The 17336-nt window shown below is 43.2% G+C and overlaps 1 protein-coding gene across 3 annotated transcripts in view; it reads left to right on the forward strand.

The window, feature by feature from the left end:
- The first annotated feature begins 6739 nt into the window (after positions 1-6739).
- TERT (telomerase reverse transcriptase) overlaps positions 6740-17336 on the forward strand; it is a 30383-nt gene continuing 19786 nt past the window's right edge. For 2 of the 3 annotated variants that reach the window (XM_040054564.2, XM_040054583.2), the window contains exons 1-3: positions 6755-6982; positions 8029-9949; positions 12877-13072. In XM_040054564.2, coding sequence (XP_039910498.1) covers positions 6755-6982; positions 8029-9949; positions 12877-13072 — 2345 coding nt within the window. Of the gene's footprint in view, positions 6983-8028; positions 9950-12876; positions 13073-17336 lie in introns of all 3 variants that reach the window. The other variant, XM_040054574.2, reaches the window with a different exon arrangement.

Consider the following 17336-nt stretch of genomic DNA (forward strand, 5'->3'; position numbering starts at 1 on the left):
ATAGTGGGTCCCTAAAAATCCTGGTTTGATTGTTTGGTTGTTTTTTTTTTTAATTATTCTTTTTAGGAACACCACCCACACACACACACATCTTCATCAGAAAGTACAAAATAAATTCAAAAGGCACTTTTAACACTGGGGTATTGTGGCTCATGCCTGCCTATGTTTGGTTAAAATAGTAGGATAGCTTCTCCCCTGGGGCCTCCAGCTTTCTGTTTAGCAGTATTCTGCCCTTTTAGTCCTTGCCATATGGCACCCATAAAAAAATCTTGCAAGCTGTTTTGAGTCTATGTATGTATTTGGATATAGGTGCCTACCAGTTTCAGTCCCCTAAGGGTCTCTTTTTTCATCTACAGCTCCACAATTTGTATTAAAAGAGAGCTCTGATTGTTGCCTTTATGATGATTTGTCCTTCTATTTCTTGCACACCTGCAAAGACTTAAGTGGAGTATCTTACTCTTATTTTGGACTTTGAAAAGTTGACTCTGAACATTTTTACCAGGCATTAGTTGCCTGTTGCAGTCTCCAGCCCCAGGTTAGTCTGTGTCAAGCAGCCTAAATACAGGTAGGCATTTCATTGGTGTGGTTCATCTTTGGTCCTGCTAATTACAAGCTTAATGTGACCAGGAAGCAACTGGGAATGAAAAATGCCAGTTTCCCCACCCATGAGATATTAGAGAAGAGGGAATTAGAACAGGTTGCAGGTCAATTAATCAAATAAAATATAAAACAAAATAAACAGAGGAAAATAAAACCTAAAAAAGAAAAAATATTCAAATTTAAGCAATTACACCATCAACCCGCTGATGCCCATCCTCTCCCTGAGCACCTTCTCCCCCCGCCCCCCAGTCTCCTGTAGCTTTATAATGCTGACTGTGACACCATATGCTGTGGAATATCCCTTGGGTCAGTTGGGGTCAGTTTTCCCAGCTGTGTCATCTCCCAAATTCCTGTGCAACCCCCTGCCTCCTCACTGGTGGAGTGGTGAAGGGAGCAGAAAAAGCTTTGACGCTTTGTAAACATTGCTCAGCAGTAAGAAAAACACCTCTGTGTTATCAAGACTCTTTCTACCACAAATTCAAAACATAGCCCTGTAATAACTAGTATGAAGATATTTAACTCTGCCCCAGCCAAAACCAACACATGGAAAATTAATTTCCCCTCAAACTCACTAATCCTGTAAGGCAGTGTGAAACCTGAGGAAGAACGTGTCTGAGGAAGAGCAAAGTGGCTAGCTGCCAGCCAAGAGGCTGAGACAAGGATCAAAGAGCTTGGGGGAATGAAATACTGGGGCTGATGTGTGAAAAGCAGCACTGAGCATTTATTAAACAGAATAGAAAAGTTCACTGATGGGCACAAAGTATGTCTGATGCAATTAAGACCTGACTTTGAGGAGGGAAATGTGGGAGGGAAGGAAGGGCTGAACATCTATTTTAAGGAGCAATAGGCAAGTAGGGAGAAGCTGAATCAAGCACTAATTCTGGGGCTGGTATTAGAAGAGTGATGCCATTTAGGGACCATCACACAGTGTGAGACATGCACAGTGGCCTGGAAAAAGCATTTAAGAGCTGAAGGGACCTGCAGCTCTGAGGGAAAGTCCCAGTCCAGAGGATTGTGGTGGACAGGCATGGGAAGAGACAGACCCATGTAAGTTTGGTAACTAATAATAGTTCTAGGAAGAGCTTGTTTCCCCACACCACATACCCTCTGCACAGGGTGAGCCAGAGAACCAAATCACATTTCCATTTACCGAGAAAAAAGAAAACAAGGACTGCAGATGCAAGCCAACAGAGAGCAAGTTACTATCACAACAAGCTTCATTCCACAGCAGATAAAAGCCATGACATGTGACAGATACTCTAAAAAGGGATTACACTGAGCAGCTGGTTAAGCTGAAGGGATGTCCTTGATTAAAGGCACGTGACTGTATGATCTGTCTCAAGCAGTAGCCTCAGGTGAGACTGGCACCAAGATCAGCCACATTGGCTGAAGATCCCCTAGTCAGTGATGACTCAGACTGATGGATGTGATGGGCCAAAAAGGGGTCTTACTCTGACAGATTATGCTGGGTCTGGCAAGGACAGAGTTACCTTTCTTCAAAGCAGTCTGTTTGTGTTCTGCTTTGGTCTGTGACAACACACCCACATCTTCATACTGCTAAGCAGTTCTTGGACGGCATCAGAATTTTTTTCCCACTCTCCCTCCACCATGAGCAGACTGGGGTGGGCAAGAAACTGGGAGTGGACACAGCTAGGGCAACTGACCTGAACTGACCAAAGGAATGCCCCCTTTTGTAGTGGTTTGAGTGCCCACTAGAATTATTTACTCTTTTTCTGCTGCAAGGTAAGATTAGGAGAAGAGCAAAGCCAGGCTCAAAACTTAAAGGGTATAAAGAAACTTTATTTAAACAGAACTGGAAGGAAAGAAAAACAAGTAATAAGAATCAGAATAAAACTTTCAGAACACCTTTGCCTCTTTTCTACGGACAATGTATAGAGACAAAACCTGGGACTTAAGTCAGTTTATCACTTCTAAAATAGTTTCTCATCAGCCTTTCTGGGGAGAGGAGTCTCATCATACTATGGAGACTTTTTACAAGAAAAAGTAGTTCTCTCATGGCTTTAATTTCACAGCGAACTAGCCGCCCAGGAAATGAAAAAAAAAAAAATGTTTGCTGTGTGAAGAGATTCTCCCATGCCCTGCAGCTTTCCCAAAGCTTATTGGGGTGCTATTTTAAGGATGAGCTGCCCTAGCATAAAAACAAGATGTTTTCATTCATCTTTGGGAACAGAGGTCCTCCCCTTTCACTCCCTGGGCAAGGTTTCTCACTTCTCTCATCTCCCACTCTTTTTCTGTTTAAGATTCTTATTGAATTACAGCTACTTTAACATTTGTTCACTGCAACACTGGTACCTCTGCTAACTACTGTAGGAAGAATGCTACACCCCCCCAATGGATTACATAAATTTACAGGGGGGAAAAAAAAAAGAAGTCGGATAGATCCAGAATATATCTTCACCATAGCTTCACAAAAGAAGGCCAGAAGCTGAGAGCTTTTCCCAGGATCTGTTTTACTTTTAATCTGTGTTATCAGAGGCATATCCCACTCCCCAATTGGTTTAACAGGTTGTCAATCAATGCAAAACCTGCACACCTTGTATCATATAATGTCTTCCTCGGCAAAAGTAATGTTGACTTCTCCATTGTGCCATAGTTATCCACATGTCCACTAAACCCATTCTCTACTACACAGTTAGTCAATTTTCACAGCTGAGTCCTCAGATTTATTTCTAGGCAGTCCCCACTACATCCTTTGGGATCCTTGATGTCAGGTTACATATTTTCGTAGCTTGTGATACAGAAAAATTCTGGCTTGACATGGGTAATCACTGAGTTCCTTTAAACTTACTGGTAATTACCATCTAATTATAGAGACTCACCAATTTTATTTATTTTTTTTTTCTCTCTCTTTCTTGAACAACATAAGTCACAGTACTCGAGCGTGAGACTGGTCACGCTGTGTGCAAAGATTTGACACAGGCGTCTCCCTCAAGTTCCTCAGTATTGCCGCGACTGTCCTAAGTGTTCCTTCTCTTTTTTTGCATTGTAGACTTCCTGACAAGCTGTCCCACTTCTGATGTTTCATGTTTCTTTCAACTTTGAGAAGTTATTCATCAAACTAATCTGATATGGTTTGATTTGTTTTTCACTTTTATATTTGAATACAGCTTCAGGTTTTTGAAAGACACCATACTTCTTCATCTTGTGACATTTCTTGTAAGTTTCCTTCAGCCTTTTGAAATGGAGCTTTGAAAATAGAGGCACATTTGCAGAAAGTTTGCCTCTTTAAATGGCCATTACTGAAGCTGGACCCAAACATAACACCTCATTTCCTTTCACTTTGTTGCTTGACCATAAAAACAGTGTTTTATTTTTATCATTCCACTATCATCATCCATTCCCAGGGTAACTCCTTTTACAGAAACTGGTTGTAAAGCAGGGTGTGGATAAAGTTAAGTATGCCTTAAGGCATAAATTTCGTTGAGGAGAACTGTGACCCCATTATTTGTCCAGATCTGGATTCCCAGTAAAAGAGTGATATGGATATACTGTAGTGAGCACAGAGACTCTTTTCACTAAGGGTCACTAGGGTGATTAGGGAGTGGGACAATCTGACGTATGAGGAGATTGTGAGGCAGCTAGGATTGTTCAGCCCAAGGAGGAAAGGCTCAGTGGGGATCACATCAAAGTGAATAAATACAAGATGGGTCCAAACTCTTCTCAACAGTACCCAGTATAAGGACAAGGGGCAGGGGGCACAAGTTAAAATAGAAGAAATCCTATTTAAACATGTCTCTTTTTTTAAAGTGTGATAAAGCACTGGGGCAGGTTGCCCAGTGAGGTTGTGGAGTCTCCATCCTTGAGGGTATTAAAGCCTGATTTGAAATGGCCCTTGGCAATCTTCTCTAAGTGACCTTTCTTTGAGCAGCAGAGTGGATTAGACACCTCAATAGAGCTCTTTCAGCTCAGCTATTCTATGTCTCTATTCTATGTCCCTATTCTATTCTTTTCCTTATTCATCCTGCCACCCCTCCAAAAAAAACCCCAAAAGCCAAAATATCAACCTTACTCTTTTTCCATGTTACCTCATTCTCCTTCTTGAATTCCCTCCCCAGCCCAATGGTAAACACAAAGAAAAATATGTGGTACCTGTGAAAAGAAAGAGGAAAAAGCCCCTCTTATCCTGGCTGCACCAGTCCTCTCCCCCTCCACCCCTGCTGTGGTTATTGCCACCAAGAAAGCATCAGGAAGAGGCACAGGCTGGGACCTGCCAGCAGCCAGTAGAGATAAATTAACTCCTTTTCCTTCCTTTTCCTCTTACTTTCTTCCTGAACATGTTTCTCACAGGAAAAGGTGAACCTTGTGTTTGCCACAGGCAACATTCTACCTTAAGGGTGCTCTCACCTTTGGAGGGGACCCCATGGGAGGAAATACATGTCAAATAGATCCTTCAGAGGTCAGGCCAAGGGCATCAGCTTTATCCCTACCCTGGGTGCAGATGCTGATGGATTCAAACCCCCTGCCCCTCAGTATGCAGTGGCAGAGCAATATTTCAGTTACAGCCTTGCTGAGGTCCCATAAAGCCTGGTGTTACTGCTCTCCCTCCCTTGGGAATGCCAGCTGGTGCCTTTCTCTGTTAAGGGCTAAAAGAATCTGGCAGACAGGCAGTGCTGAACTGGCAGTGATGTAGGAATGCCTTAACTTGTAGGTCACAAGGTGCCAGGGAGTTGACTCCTCAGCCATGCTGATGTTAGGAGATGAGCTGCTTTGCTCCCAGGAAGAAATTCATTGTTTTAGTAGGAAAGGAGGCCAGTCCTCCATGAGCAGTGGGATGCTGACCTCACTCTCCAGTTTGTAAAGGCTTCACTTGAGGAAGGGAAAGTACACATTGCTCTGTCTCAGCAGACCCAGAACTTCGACATGTCTGTCTCTGCCACTGGTGAGAATTGCATTGCACCACCACTACCGGGACAAGACTGTCCATGACCATGGGGACACTAACTAACATCTCCCTTCAGCCAGTGACACACCTGAAAAAAAAGCCTTCTCCACGATGGGATCTGTTGGATGATTCCTCTCAAAGATGAGGTACTCTCTAATCTGTGGGAAGGGGAGAACTCTGTTATATTTCTGCAGGATAGTCATAGCAATCTATCTATGAAGCCTGGGTAGAAGACAGCCACCTCACCCTCCATGGTAGAGTGCTAACTCCATCTTGCCCAAATATTTACTCAAAAGTCCTGGGTTTGTTGAATTTATGCGATACGTCATGCCACATTTCCTTGCAAAGATTTTTGGAAATTCAAGTAGCATATATCAAGCAGATGACCAGAATTTTCATGTCTTTCCAACACCTGACAGAACTCAAGGGCAGGACTCCTTATGGGAGCAATGTTGGCTGAGCAATTTGTATTTCTATCAGCATCCCCTAATTCTGTTACTGCACAAATATTTCACATATATTGTCCTTGCACATGGCAAGGGAGTTGGAAGTAGATGACTTTTGAAGTCCCTTCCAACCCTAAGCATGCTATAATTCCAGGATTTCTACTAATTCACGAGGAACACACATGGGGCCTAGAGACCTTCGCTTCCCCAGGACTCTACTGCAATCCCTTTCACAGTCTGGCATCAAGTTTTCTATCATGAAGTCTTCAGAAACCAAGGCAAATTCGGAGCAGGAGGTTACACACTACCGCAAGCGATTTGGCGCCTTCATTCATGAGTTTGATGACAAAAAAACCCAGGGTGAGCCACTTCGGTATTTTTAGGGTTTAGTGCGTTCATCTCCACCATAATCTCTCCTACAGTTGCTCTTACCTCAGATAGACCCTCAAGTGAGTGCTGATCCTGTGGGAAAAAGGCGTTTCTCGGAGGGCAGTTGTCCCCTCGGGCCGAGCTGGACAGCGGTCCCTGGCCCTGCCCCGCCCGGCCCGGCCCCGCCCGGCTCGGCCCGGGCCCGCCCACCGCCTCTCCGCGACCACGCGGGGGGCACCGGGGCGCTGCAGCCACGCCGCGGCCGTAAAAGGATGGTTTGGCCCGTTTCTTTCCCGCCCGCCTCTCCGGTTAACGCTTTTATTTATTAATTAATTCATCGCCGAGCAGCTGCTCCGCGATGCCCGGTGGGCGAGCGGCGCGGTCGGAGGGGCGCCTCCGCCGCGCCAGGTGGCCCCGCGCCCCCTTTGGCCGCGGCATGGCGCGCTTGGAGCCCTTCGCGGCCGTGCTGTGCGCGTTGCGCCGCTGCTACGCCGTGGCCGTCCCGCTGGAGACCTTCGTCCGGCGGCTGGGGAACGGCGGCACCGGGTACGCCGAAGTGCTGCGGACCGGCGACGGCCCCGGCTACCGCACCTTCGTGGGGCAGTGCCTCGTGTGCGTCCCCCGCGGCGCCCGCGCCATCCCGCGGCCCTTCACCTTCCAGCAGGTAGGAAGGGGCCCGGGGGCCAGGGGCTGCCGCCCTCGCCGAGCGGCGAGAGCCCCGCCGGGCTTCCCGGGGACAGCGCTTCCCGCGCTCCGTGCGTGCGCGGGGGTGGCGGGGCGGCCTTCGGCCCCTGGCGCCTGCTGCCGGCCGGGCCCGGCCGGCTCCCACCGCCATCCGCCGCTCCATCCCGGCCCCAGAGCCAGCGGGGAGCGCTGGGAGTCAGCCCCTGCCTCTTCGTGGGACGCTGGGAGAGCAAAGCCCAGGTGCCGGCCTCGGGCGGGCGGACAGCGCTGCGGATCTGTGCGTGGGGCTCCCTGACTCGCTGCCCGCCCGTGTGGGTAGGGATGAACAAGGCGAATGTGGCCGGGGAGCGACTGGGGATGGAGAGTGCCCCACTCTTGAGAGATTGGAGAAGAGGCGGGTGGAACGGGCTGCGGGTTAGTGTTTAAGCAGAGGAAAAGCTTTTCATAGAGGGAAGACCGCTTTTTTCTTAGCGCCCTATGAGTGAGACTGCTGCGGTAGGAAGCAGATGTTGCAAACCCAGGACAAGTTGTTGAATGGGTTTTGGAATTGTGTGCCGAATCGTTTAGTTGAGTTTTCCTCTACACAAAAGGAAATGGAGGCCTCAATAAAATGATCGTTAGTTCCCTGGAGGTTAGAGCCTGCGCGAGCACGTATGTGTATGTATGCGTGCCTGCAAACGCGGATCTGCGAACATGGATTCACTGGAGGCAGCGGAGTCTGAGCTGCTGAGGGACTCAGGGGGAACAGTGAAGGGCGTTTCCTGGGCATAAAAGCCAGGATCAAAAGGGCAGATGTTAAAAAGACTTCCTTCAAGCCGTTGGCTTGTGTTGCTACACGTGAACATCTTGCATTACGCTTGGAAAATCTTAATTTTTGAGGATGATGCTTGTGAATCATTAATGCTGTTTTAAAAGCTGGTGTCTAGGGCTGTGTATCTTAGCATGCATTTTTATTTAAAGGGTATATTGTGGTTTACGGAGGAGTAAGTCAAGAAAGCTAATTTTCTTTTTTCTTTGTTTCTTCAGTTATCTAGTCAGAGTGAGGTCACCTCGAGAGTCGTTCAGAGACTGTGTGAAAAAAAGAAGAAGAATGTCCTCGCATATGGATACTCCTTACCGGATGAAAACAGTTCTGAATTCCCAGTCATGCCATTTTCAAAGATCCACAGCTACCTGCCCAATACTGCCACTGAAACTCTTCGTATCAGTGGCTTCTGGGAGACACTGTTGAGCCGGATAGGGGATGATGTGATGATGTATTTACTGGAACACTGTGCGGTCTTTATGCTGGTTCCCCCTAGTAATTGTTACCAAGTTTGTGGGCAGCCGGTTTATGAACTTATTTCACGTAATGTAGACTCGTCCCTGGTATTTGTTAGACAAAGGTTCTCCAAGCACAAATGTACTAGCTTGCTTAAATACACACGAAAAAGGCTTAAGTTTCATAGAAATTGTCTTTTAAAGTTACATGGCTGGAAATACAGGCAAAGATACGAAGATAATGTCTTCAGAATGAGAAATGAAGGAAATAACAAGAGACGAAGCTTAGTGCCTACTGACCAGTGTTCTGCAAAAGCTGTTTCTAAAGCACGCAAACAGATCGGAATGGTTACTGAACATCAGGAAAAGCAGAGTAGCTCCAGTTCATGTGTTTCAGTTACAGCTCCATCTCTAAAGAGGAAGATTCATAGAGAACAACCTGAAATTCCAGCCAAGAGGGCAAAAGTAGGGGAGAAAGTGAGAGAGGAAAATGCTTGTGGTCTTGTTCCTGATGTAAACCAAAGTAGTTCTGAGAGATCTGAAACTGGCTATGTAGCTGCAGCTCCATATGTAGCACCACGTTCTGGAAGTGTCATTAAAACCCCCCATATTTCTGAAAGAAGTAACGGTGGTGTGTCTGGTCCTTCTTTAGTTTACACATCTCGTGGCAGGGGGTGGTTTGTGGCACGTAGAAGCCGTCGTCTGCAGGGAGTTGGGAGTAACAGACCTTTAGAGTCCAACACTGAAATGCAAGCAGCATCCCATAGGGGAAGAGTAGAGATGCATAGGTACGAATCTCAGTTGGCTTCAGGACAAACCAGGCCCATGGAGCGTGCTTCAGAATGCAGAGGGCAGGAAAGGCCCCAACCTCATTTATCAAAGAAGTTACCAAGTAGACTGCTGAGTTCTGAAGTATACATTGAGAGGAAGTCTCTTCTGTATTCTTGCAGGAGTTTCCACGAATCTTTTCCTAAATCATTTATATTGAATCACTTACAGGGCTCTCAGGAAGGGGGAAGACGGCTTGTTGAAGCTATATTCTTAAGCCAAAATCAGGTGCAGCAAAGGCATAACCAAAGTCTGCCAAGACGCAAGCGGAGAAAGAAGAGGTTGCCCGAACGCTACAGGCAAATGGGGCATACATTTCAGGAACTGCTAAAGAAGCATGGAAAGTGTGCCTACTTGGCTCTCCTGAGAAAAAACTGCCCCATTCAGATACCTGAAATCACTATGAGGCAAATCACGCTGTCTTGTCAGGGAGCCTTGCCTGGGGAAGCAGAGGTTCAGAAGCAAGCAGAACAGTTTGGGAAAGAGCCTGCTAAGTGTGTGACAAGCAGCAGATGTGAATCTGGTCACACTGATGTGCCAGACAGCTTAAGCGCTCCCACTGCAGAATCTGTGTCTGGGGAGTCGCCGCCGAGTGAGGAGCAAAACCCGGGAGAGGCACGTGATTCAGCCCTCAGGGAGCTCCTCAAAAAGCACAGCAGCCACTGGCAGGTGTACATGTTTGTGAGGGATTGCCTGGATAAGGTCATCCCCTCTGAGCTTTGGGGTTCAAACCACAACAAGTGCCGGTTCCTAAAAAATGTCAAAGTGTTGATTTCCGGGACAAGGTCTAAGGTTTCGTTGCTGCAGTTGATGTGGAGGATGAGAGTGAATGACTGCATGTGGCTTCGTCTAGGCAAAGGTACTTCTTATATTAAAGAACTAAGTGGTGGGGCTGTCAGATGATTGGTGTTTAAGGTGGGAAGGAGAGGATATTGCATCTGGACTCAGAATTGCTGAGCTCGTTGGTAATAACCATGGCTGAGGGAGCAAACCTAGTAGTGTTTGTAACTGATGGTGGAAGGCCGCTTAAGCTTGTCTTCCTTCCAAAACTTGTTTGCATTCATGCTGTTTTTGTTTAATGGAATTATGTTTTCATAAATGTGAATTCAGAACCTGGGCTAAACAAAACCCAAAACTTTCCCATCCACTTGTACTATCCAAATTGTAGTAACTCTGAACATCCAATTGAAGTATGACCTAAGCATGTAAGGAATAAACACTCTTCCTTTTTGTTACTGTAAGAGTTCAGAAGGAACTAAGAGTGAGTGAAGACACTTGCAGTTGCATGTGTTCTTCTGCTATGGGAGTGAAAAAAAGCGGGATTTTTTACTCCCTCACATCAACCCTGTGAGAAAGATGTGAGTATGAGACCCATTCAATACACGGATTGCCTACTGTAAAATCACAGAATGGTTTGGATTGGAATTGACCTTGAAGATCTAATTCAAATGCCCCTGCCATGGGCAGGAACACCTTCCACTAGACCAGGTTGCTCAGAACCCCATTCAGCCTGTACTTGAATGCTTCCAGGGCTGGGACATACACAGCCACTCTGGGAAATCTGTTCCAGTGCCTTACCGCCCTCACAGTAAAGAATTTCTTCCTAACATCTAATCTAAAGCTACTTTCTTTCAGTTTAAAACCTTTTCCCCTTGTCCTGTCACTACATGTCCATGTAAAAAGGGCTGTCATCATCTATCACCTTTTCTAGAGCCATTCTCTAGGATCAAGAGAGCCTTACTGGGCACTGCTTCAGCCTGGCTAACTGGTGGTGCAGAAGTCCCTAGGTCAAGCAGTCCCTGGCTAAAAAGCTCTCATGAGGGCAACAGCTGATTGCTCCAGATTGTATATGAATCTATTTCTGTTTAGTCCTCTTTCCAAATGACTGGTGACTCTTCCTTTCCTTGAGTTTGTTCTTCAGACACTATCCTAGGATTTAAATCTAGGCTGCAGCTGTGGTTGTGGGGTTGATTGCTGTAGGATCTAGTGCGTATTTTCATTTTTCTGTGCTTCTGTTCTTCGTTTATACAATATGGATTGCACTTCCTTAACTGGTATGCTTACAGTGTTTATTTTTAGCCAGCATTGGACTCGGATCCTACAATAATGTGAGCTGAAAATGGTATTCTTTTGTTAAAAGGTGCAGTTCTGAAACTGTTAACAGGTTCTTTCAAGTGTAGGAGGAAAATCAAAAGTGTGATGTTTGAGAACCAATGTCAAAAATACTCTTAATTCTAGGAAAAAGTATTTCTCTATTCAGAAACTGGCTCAAAACCACACTTTCCAAATGCTGAGGAGTTAAAATTTTAAAAAGCCCTTATTGGAAAATATGTGTTTGATTCATAGTAATTTGGAACATGTTATCTTTGAAAAATGTAATGCCCTCTTCTTCTCTGGCCATATTCCAGGCAGAGCACTATATCAGCTTATTTTAATTTTCATGGAAGTACTCCCATGTGCTTGATGTTTTAGTGTGCTTTGAATTGCTTTGCTGCACTGTGGGTGGAATTGTTCTTTCCTCCAAAAGTGGTAGTGGTTTCTTGACAATTTTGTGAATTGTAGTAATTGTTTGCATCTGTTGTCAAGAACTTAAAAAAGAAATTATCTATTTCCAGGGCAGCTATCTATCAGCATCCTGATTCAATTTTCATGTTACAACTGCATATTGCAACTCTTCAGTTAGAGAGTTTCCCAACAGTGGAATCTTTCACTGATGTTAACTGGCTTCTGTTGAAGTAGTACTGGTCTTTTGTTAAGTGCTGTAAATACATTAAAATGTCTCTTTCCTGGAGCACGCAAAAACTAAACAGAATATAAAGCTTTTCCATTTTATGAAAATTTATTTCCATTTTATGAATTTCACTGTCAGGTCTGTTGCATCAAAATGAAGCTGTTTCTAACACATTCGTGCCCTAACCATGATTTGTGCTAAGCAGCTAAACTAATATTTCTGTGTAGTTTCTTTAAGAATCCTGTTGCATTTGGGCTAAATTCTACTCTTTAAATGTAATCAGAAAAATTTTCATTGGAAATTGGCAAAAAAAAATCAGTATTTATGTCCAGGGTCTTATTCCCTGTTCATCTGTATTTAGACATAATTATAGATCTATGAGAACATAAATTTGACAGTATTTAGGAATGTTCTGGGTTCATAATTGTTGCCCCATCTAAATATTGGAAGTACTGACTGGGTGATTTGATTCTTTCCTTTGTTTTCCTTTGACTGCAGTCATGAGTTTTATATCGGATGTCTGAAATAAAGCCTAACCCTGTAATTAATTAATTTTCACATAATTAGAAAATCTGAATATCATTCTTATCCAATCACCCCAGTTTAATTTTGTTAATTTTTACAGTATACCTAAGTTATTTTCAGTGTTTTGCTTCCTTTTTTTTTTAAGTTTTATATTGTAGACTTGTTTCTTTTTATTTTTCTTCTCCTTTCACAATAATCTTGCCTTTGTGCATTAAAGATCTTACACAGTCAATGTTGGGGAAAGAAAGTAAGTCTTTGGGCTACTATGGCATGTATTTGTATCCTCTGTGTCAGTTTGTCACTGCAGATTAGTTCCTGTGTTTATGCTTTAAGCTTGGGTCATTTGCATTATTTAATGCTCTGAAAATTTGGAGTGGCAAATGTAATTGCTTGTACTTAACCTTTTTTCTTTCTCATGACCTTGAGCTAAGGCAAGAATGTTGTGCAAGTTTCTTGTTCGTGTGTTCTGTTTCTTTACTCACGCTAAGAGTTGATAGTTACTATAACTACCTTTGAATTGTTTATTGAAGGTGGTCACTTTGTTCCTGCTGATGAACATTGCTTCCGTGAAGAACTTTTGGCCAAATTCCTATACTGGCTGATGGGTACCTATGTTGCTGAGTTGCTCAGATCATTTTTCTATATCACCGAGACCATGTTCCAGAAAAACATGCTCTTCTACTACCGAAAGTTTGTCTGGGGCAAGTTGCAGAACATTGGAGTTAGGTAACACTAGAAAGCTAATTAAACATTAATGAATGTAGAAATTTTGTGTTTTGTAGTGTCAAGATATATTTCTGCTTTAATTTATTGCCCATTTGTTTTCGTTTTGTTTGTTTCGTTTTCCGAGGAAATTTCAGTCTGTTATTGTAGCATGCACAGTTTGTAATTTCAGAAATATTTTGTGTGAGAAAACGAATTTAAATTTACACTTCTTTATTAGGAGAGAAATCTTTGCAATAATAAAATCCGGTATGAAGAGGATTTTGTTATGATAAATCCATTTTTGATAGCTTTTAACAATGAGTACAACATAGAATCCCAGAGTAACCTTGTGAAAGTTCATTTTAAAAATACTCAATTTGCTTTAACTACTTTGATTTAGAAACAACAAAACCAAACCCAAGGGTCTGCTGAAATGCTGTAATATTCTATTCATAAAAATCAGACAGTAGCCTAGTGGGCTTAGGGTTTGGTTTTTTGTTGTTTTTTTTAAGTTTAAGGGTTTTTGAAGTGTATTTTGAAGTATACTTTTTTGGTATGGCTGGAATTCTGTGCTGGGTTTTTTGGTCTTAAAAATGCGTGCATATATTTAAGTTAGAGCATTATTTAAGATAAAATTTTAAACAGTTAAGTGAAAAAATAGGAAAGGCAATTTTAATGAACAATGTTGTGCACCCATCTCCTTAGTTCACATCTTTCAGGTTTTCATTATAAATTGCTGGTGTCCAAGAGAGCTTTGTGAAAAATTAGCATATTTTATGTCTTGTGTTTTGGTGGTTGTTTTTTATGGTAAACCTTTTGCTTTTGCTGTGATCTCTTGGTCCACAATATTACATTTTGTGATTTTTCCCCCCCTGCCCCATCACTCCCTGATTTCAGCATTGGTATCTCCAGTGCCACTCTGAATTTTTGTTTCCATGTAATGGGTTGCAGTTGCTGCGCAGAAAATGCACTTTGAATAGTAGCAGAATGTAATTTTCACACACACATTTTGTTTGTCTTGTCTTCAGACTAACAGCTGTAATGTTGCAATTTCTGTTTTATGCTGTTTTGATATACTTAAAGACTATTTTTTTGCACAAAATATGATGAAGTAGCGACTTTCACATAGTAGAGATACAATAAAAAATAATAGAAGTAGTAAATAATAGATTTTTGGTGGGGGTTGTGATTAAAAGAAAGCAGATAACTTGTGACTTATCTCTTTTGTCTGTGTTGCCAGTTTCCCAGAAAAGCACAGTGTGTAAGGACAAGGTGCTTTGAGCTCAAAAGACCTTAATCTAGGGTCTTGTTAATTTTGATTTCCTCCCCACATACTTCCTTACCATGCAGGAAGCCCCTTCTCACCTTTATCTTGGGAGATCCCTGAACTGTTGGTTGTTGGAAGCTGGAGAAACATCCCAAGGAAGTCCTGTTGTGTGCTTGCCAAAGGCGTGTTCTAAGAACAGGATGTTTGCTCTTGGCTCCAGGAGTCATAATTTATAAGGACTTTGAGCCTGATGCTGGCAGCTGCAGTTAAGCTTCTCTGACAGGCTTTCAGCGCTCCTCTTTGAAGTGTGATGTGTTACATGTGAGGTCTGCGGTGAATCCAGCGTGCTGTGTTCATGCAGGTGTCCAGCTGCCAACTTCACACAGGAGGAGAGCAGTTGGGGTTTCAGGAGACTGGGATACAGGTGTTGAGGGCAGCCTTGGCCATTATGAGGTTGTTCAGACACTGTCTGCTCTTAACCAGCCAGGCACTGCTGGTGAAGCAGTGACAAAGGCTGTTGAGCTGCTTCCATCTTCTCTGGAGCACGAGTGTCTGGTGATCTCAGTTGTTGCCCTAATGGATGTTCTGTGGTTGTTCTTGTTCTCAGCTGGAGCTGCTCAAGGTGGTTGCTTTGAGCTGGTTCGCAGGAAGGCATTGGTAGCCACTGATTCCTGTTAAGTTCTGCATCCTCCTTTGGAGGAAGAGAATGGATGGAACAGGCTGGACTGAGTGGACCTGAACCTTACTTGTGAGCTTACCTTTGTGGAGACTATGTTGCCATTAAGGAGTAAATCCTCATCTTGAAGGACTGTCCTTTTGAGTAGATCATCCTGGGTGGAATCCCACTCAAGTATATGGAGCATGGTTCTGAGAGGTTCTGAGTTGTCAATGTACATTGACAACTTTGTATTAATTTTTGAAGCTATACCAAAATTATTTGAAGCTATCGCCAAATTAAAAGTAGAATTTACTAAGAAAAATTCAGTATTTTGTGATACAGTTGATTCAAGTTTCATAGCCTGCAGAATGTTATGTTTTAAAAATAATGAACCCAGTGTTGTGATGAGAGCGCCTGTTTTCCTAAAGCTCATGCCCTCCCTGCTCTTGCCACACAGATTGAGGTGAAATACGAAAAGACAACAGGACTATCCAGCCAGGTTCCTTCAAGTTTCAGTGCTTAACAGCATTGTGAGTGCCAGTAAAAGCAGCACGATTTAAAATCATCGCTGCTATAAATGCCATGAAATAAGCAATGAATGTTGCTGTCGCTAGAGGACACGAAAAGAATGATACTCACTCAGTCTGTTGTCAGAGCAAAAAGAGGGGCGTTTATTTCTCGGCCTCGATTTATATAGAATCTGGACAATGACCAGGGATTGGAGAATAAGGTTGCCACCTCCACAACCCCACTGATCAAACTAGAAGTCCATCAATTGTCACTCTTCCAAAGAGGAATGCAATAACAATCACTTTGTTTATGTTACAACCTGTGAGAAACTCCACTACAAAAATGCAAACAATCAGAAGGCTGAAAATCAGGGCAACATGTTCCTGCAGGCAAAGTGGCATCCACTTCCCCAGCTGGCCAGAGGTAGTAGTAAGGATCTGCCAATAACTGGCCTTTGTCTTCACTTTCAAAGGAAGCCATATTTTTTAATATAGTGATAAGAGGTTTATTTTTTTTTCCCTTCCAGTTTTGAATATGAGCTGTAAAGGGATGGAAATTTGATGCTTAAGTTTTTTCTCTTGAACTGAGTTACTTGTTTTGTCCTGGTTATCTGTCTAATAGTATAGCAGATGTGGTGTTCATCAAAGGATGTAATTCTATAAAGAATAGTGGTTCCCTTACTATGGACAAGCAATCATTTGTGCATTCCTTTGGGCAGCATCTGTACCAGAAATTTTATTTGAATTTTTGAATATAAATCCTCAAAACTTTTTTTCAGTAGCTCAGCTCACTGGCCCTGCATGCCACTATGGATTCTAGGTGCCATGCACTGTATCCCTCAGACCCAAGAGTGCCAAGCAGCTGAATCATTTATTGTATTTGAGTTGTATGGGCATACAAAAGAAGTACTTATGTGCCTCTCTTACCTGTGCTCCTGCCTTCTCAGGTGTCTTCTAGAGCACCTTTACAGGCTTCCAACATTCACCCACTGCCTTCTGTAATAGTGTAGCCTTTTGCTAAACCAAACTGTTGGATTGTGTGGGATGTAAAAAGTCTTCCTGCAAATTTTGATAGATGTCCAGTCCTTTGTGAGGACTTGAATTGCCTCCCTTCCCTATGAGTCTGTAGAGGGTGTGTTTTGTCCACAAGCAGTGCAAGAGATTGGTCCAGGTCTTTTATGCTGCAGGTGGAGTACTTTAACTCTACATCTTAAGCAAAAGCAAGGGCTTTTGCTCCACCACCATCTCCTGGTTGATTGGATGGAAAAGTATTGATTTTGATGAAGTTTCATGAAACTAAATCTTGAGGAGGGGATCTTAACTTGCCATTAAGGTGAACTTCTTCATTACTTTCTGCTGTTTGCTTGAACTGGCACCTCTTCATCAAAGACCTGGATACCTAAAACACTTCTGTTGTCTGTGTATCCCAGTACCTGAATTAACTATAACTCCTAATAAGTGGTAGATTCCCTAACTGTTAGGAGTAGAACATCCATTACAGTTTGTAAGTCCTTCCCAGGAGCTCTCCTAGAATAGTTTTCAGAAGGATCTTTTCAACTTCGTTAATGCCTTTCAAAGTTTTGAAGCCATGAGCAATATCCAACTTCCTGTTTCTTGCATAAAACGTATTTCATAATGTTCATATGTATTCCAGTAATTGTGCGTAAATTTTTATTTGTGTTAAGAGGGGGGTTAAGAGCAGAAATGTGTGGTCTCTTACTGTATTACACTGTCATTAAGATACTGTGGTATTGCTTTGAAATTCAGAATTTCATGTCACTTCTGTAGATGTTAGTATTTGTATTATCTTAGAAAAATATTCAGCTTTAGTTATCTTAAAGACATTAAATT

This window comes from Hirundo rustica, chromosome 1 (genome assembly GCF_015227805.2).
Source record: "Hirundo rustica isolate bHirRus1 chromosome 1, bHirRus1.pri.v3, whole genome shotgun sequence".
NCBI lineage: Eukaryota > Metazoa > Chordata > Aves > Passeriformes > Hirundinidae > Hirundo > Hirundo rustica.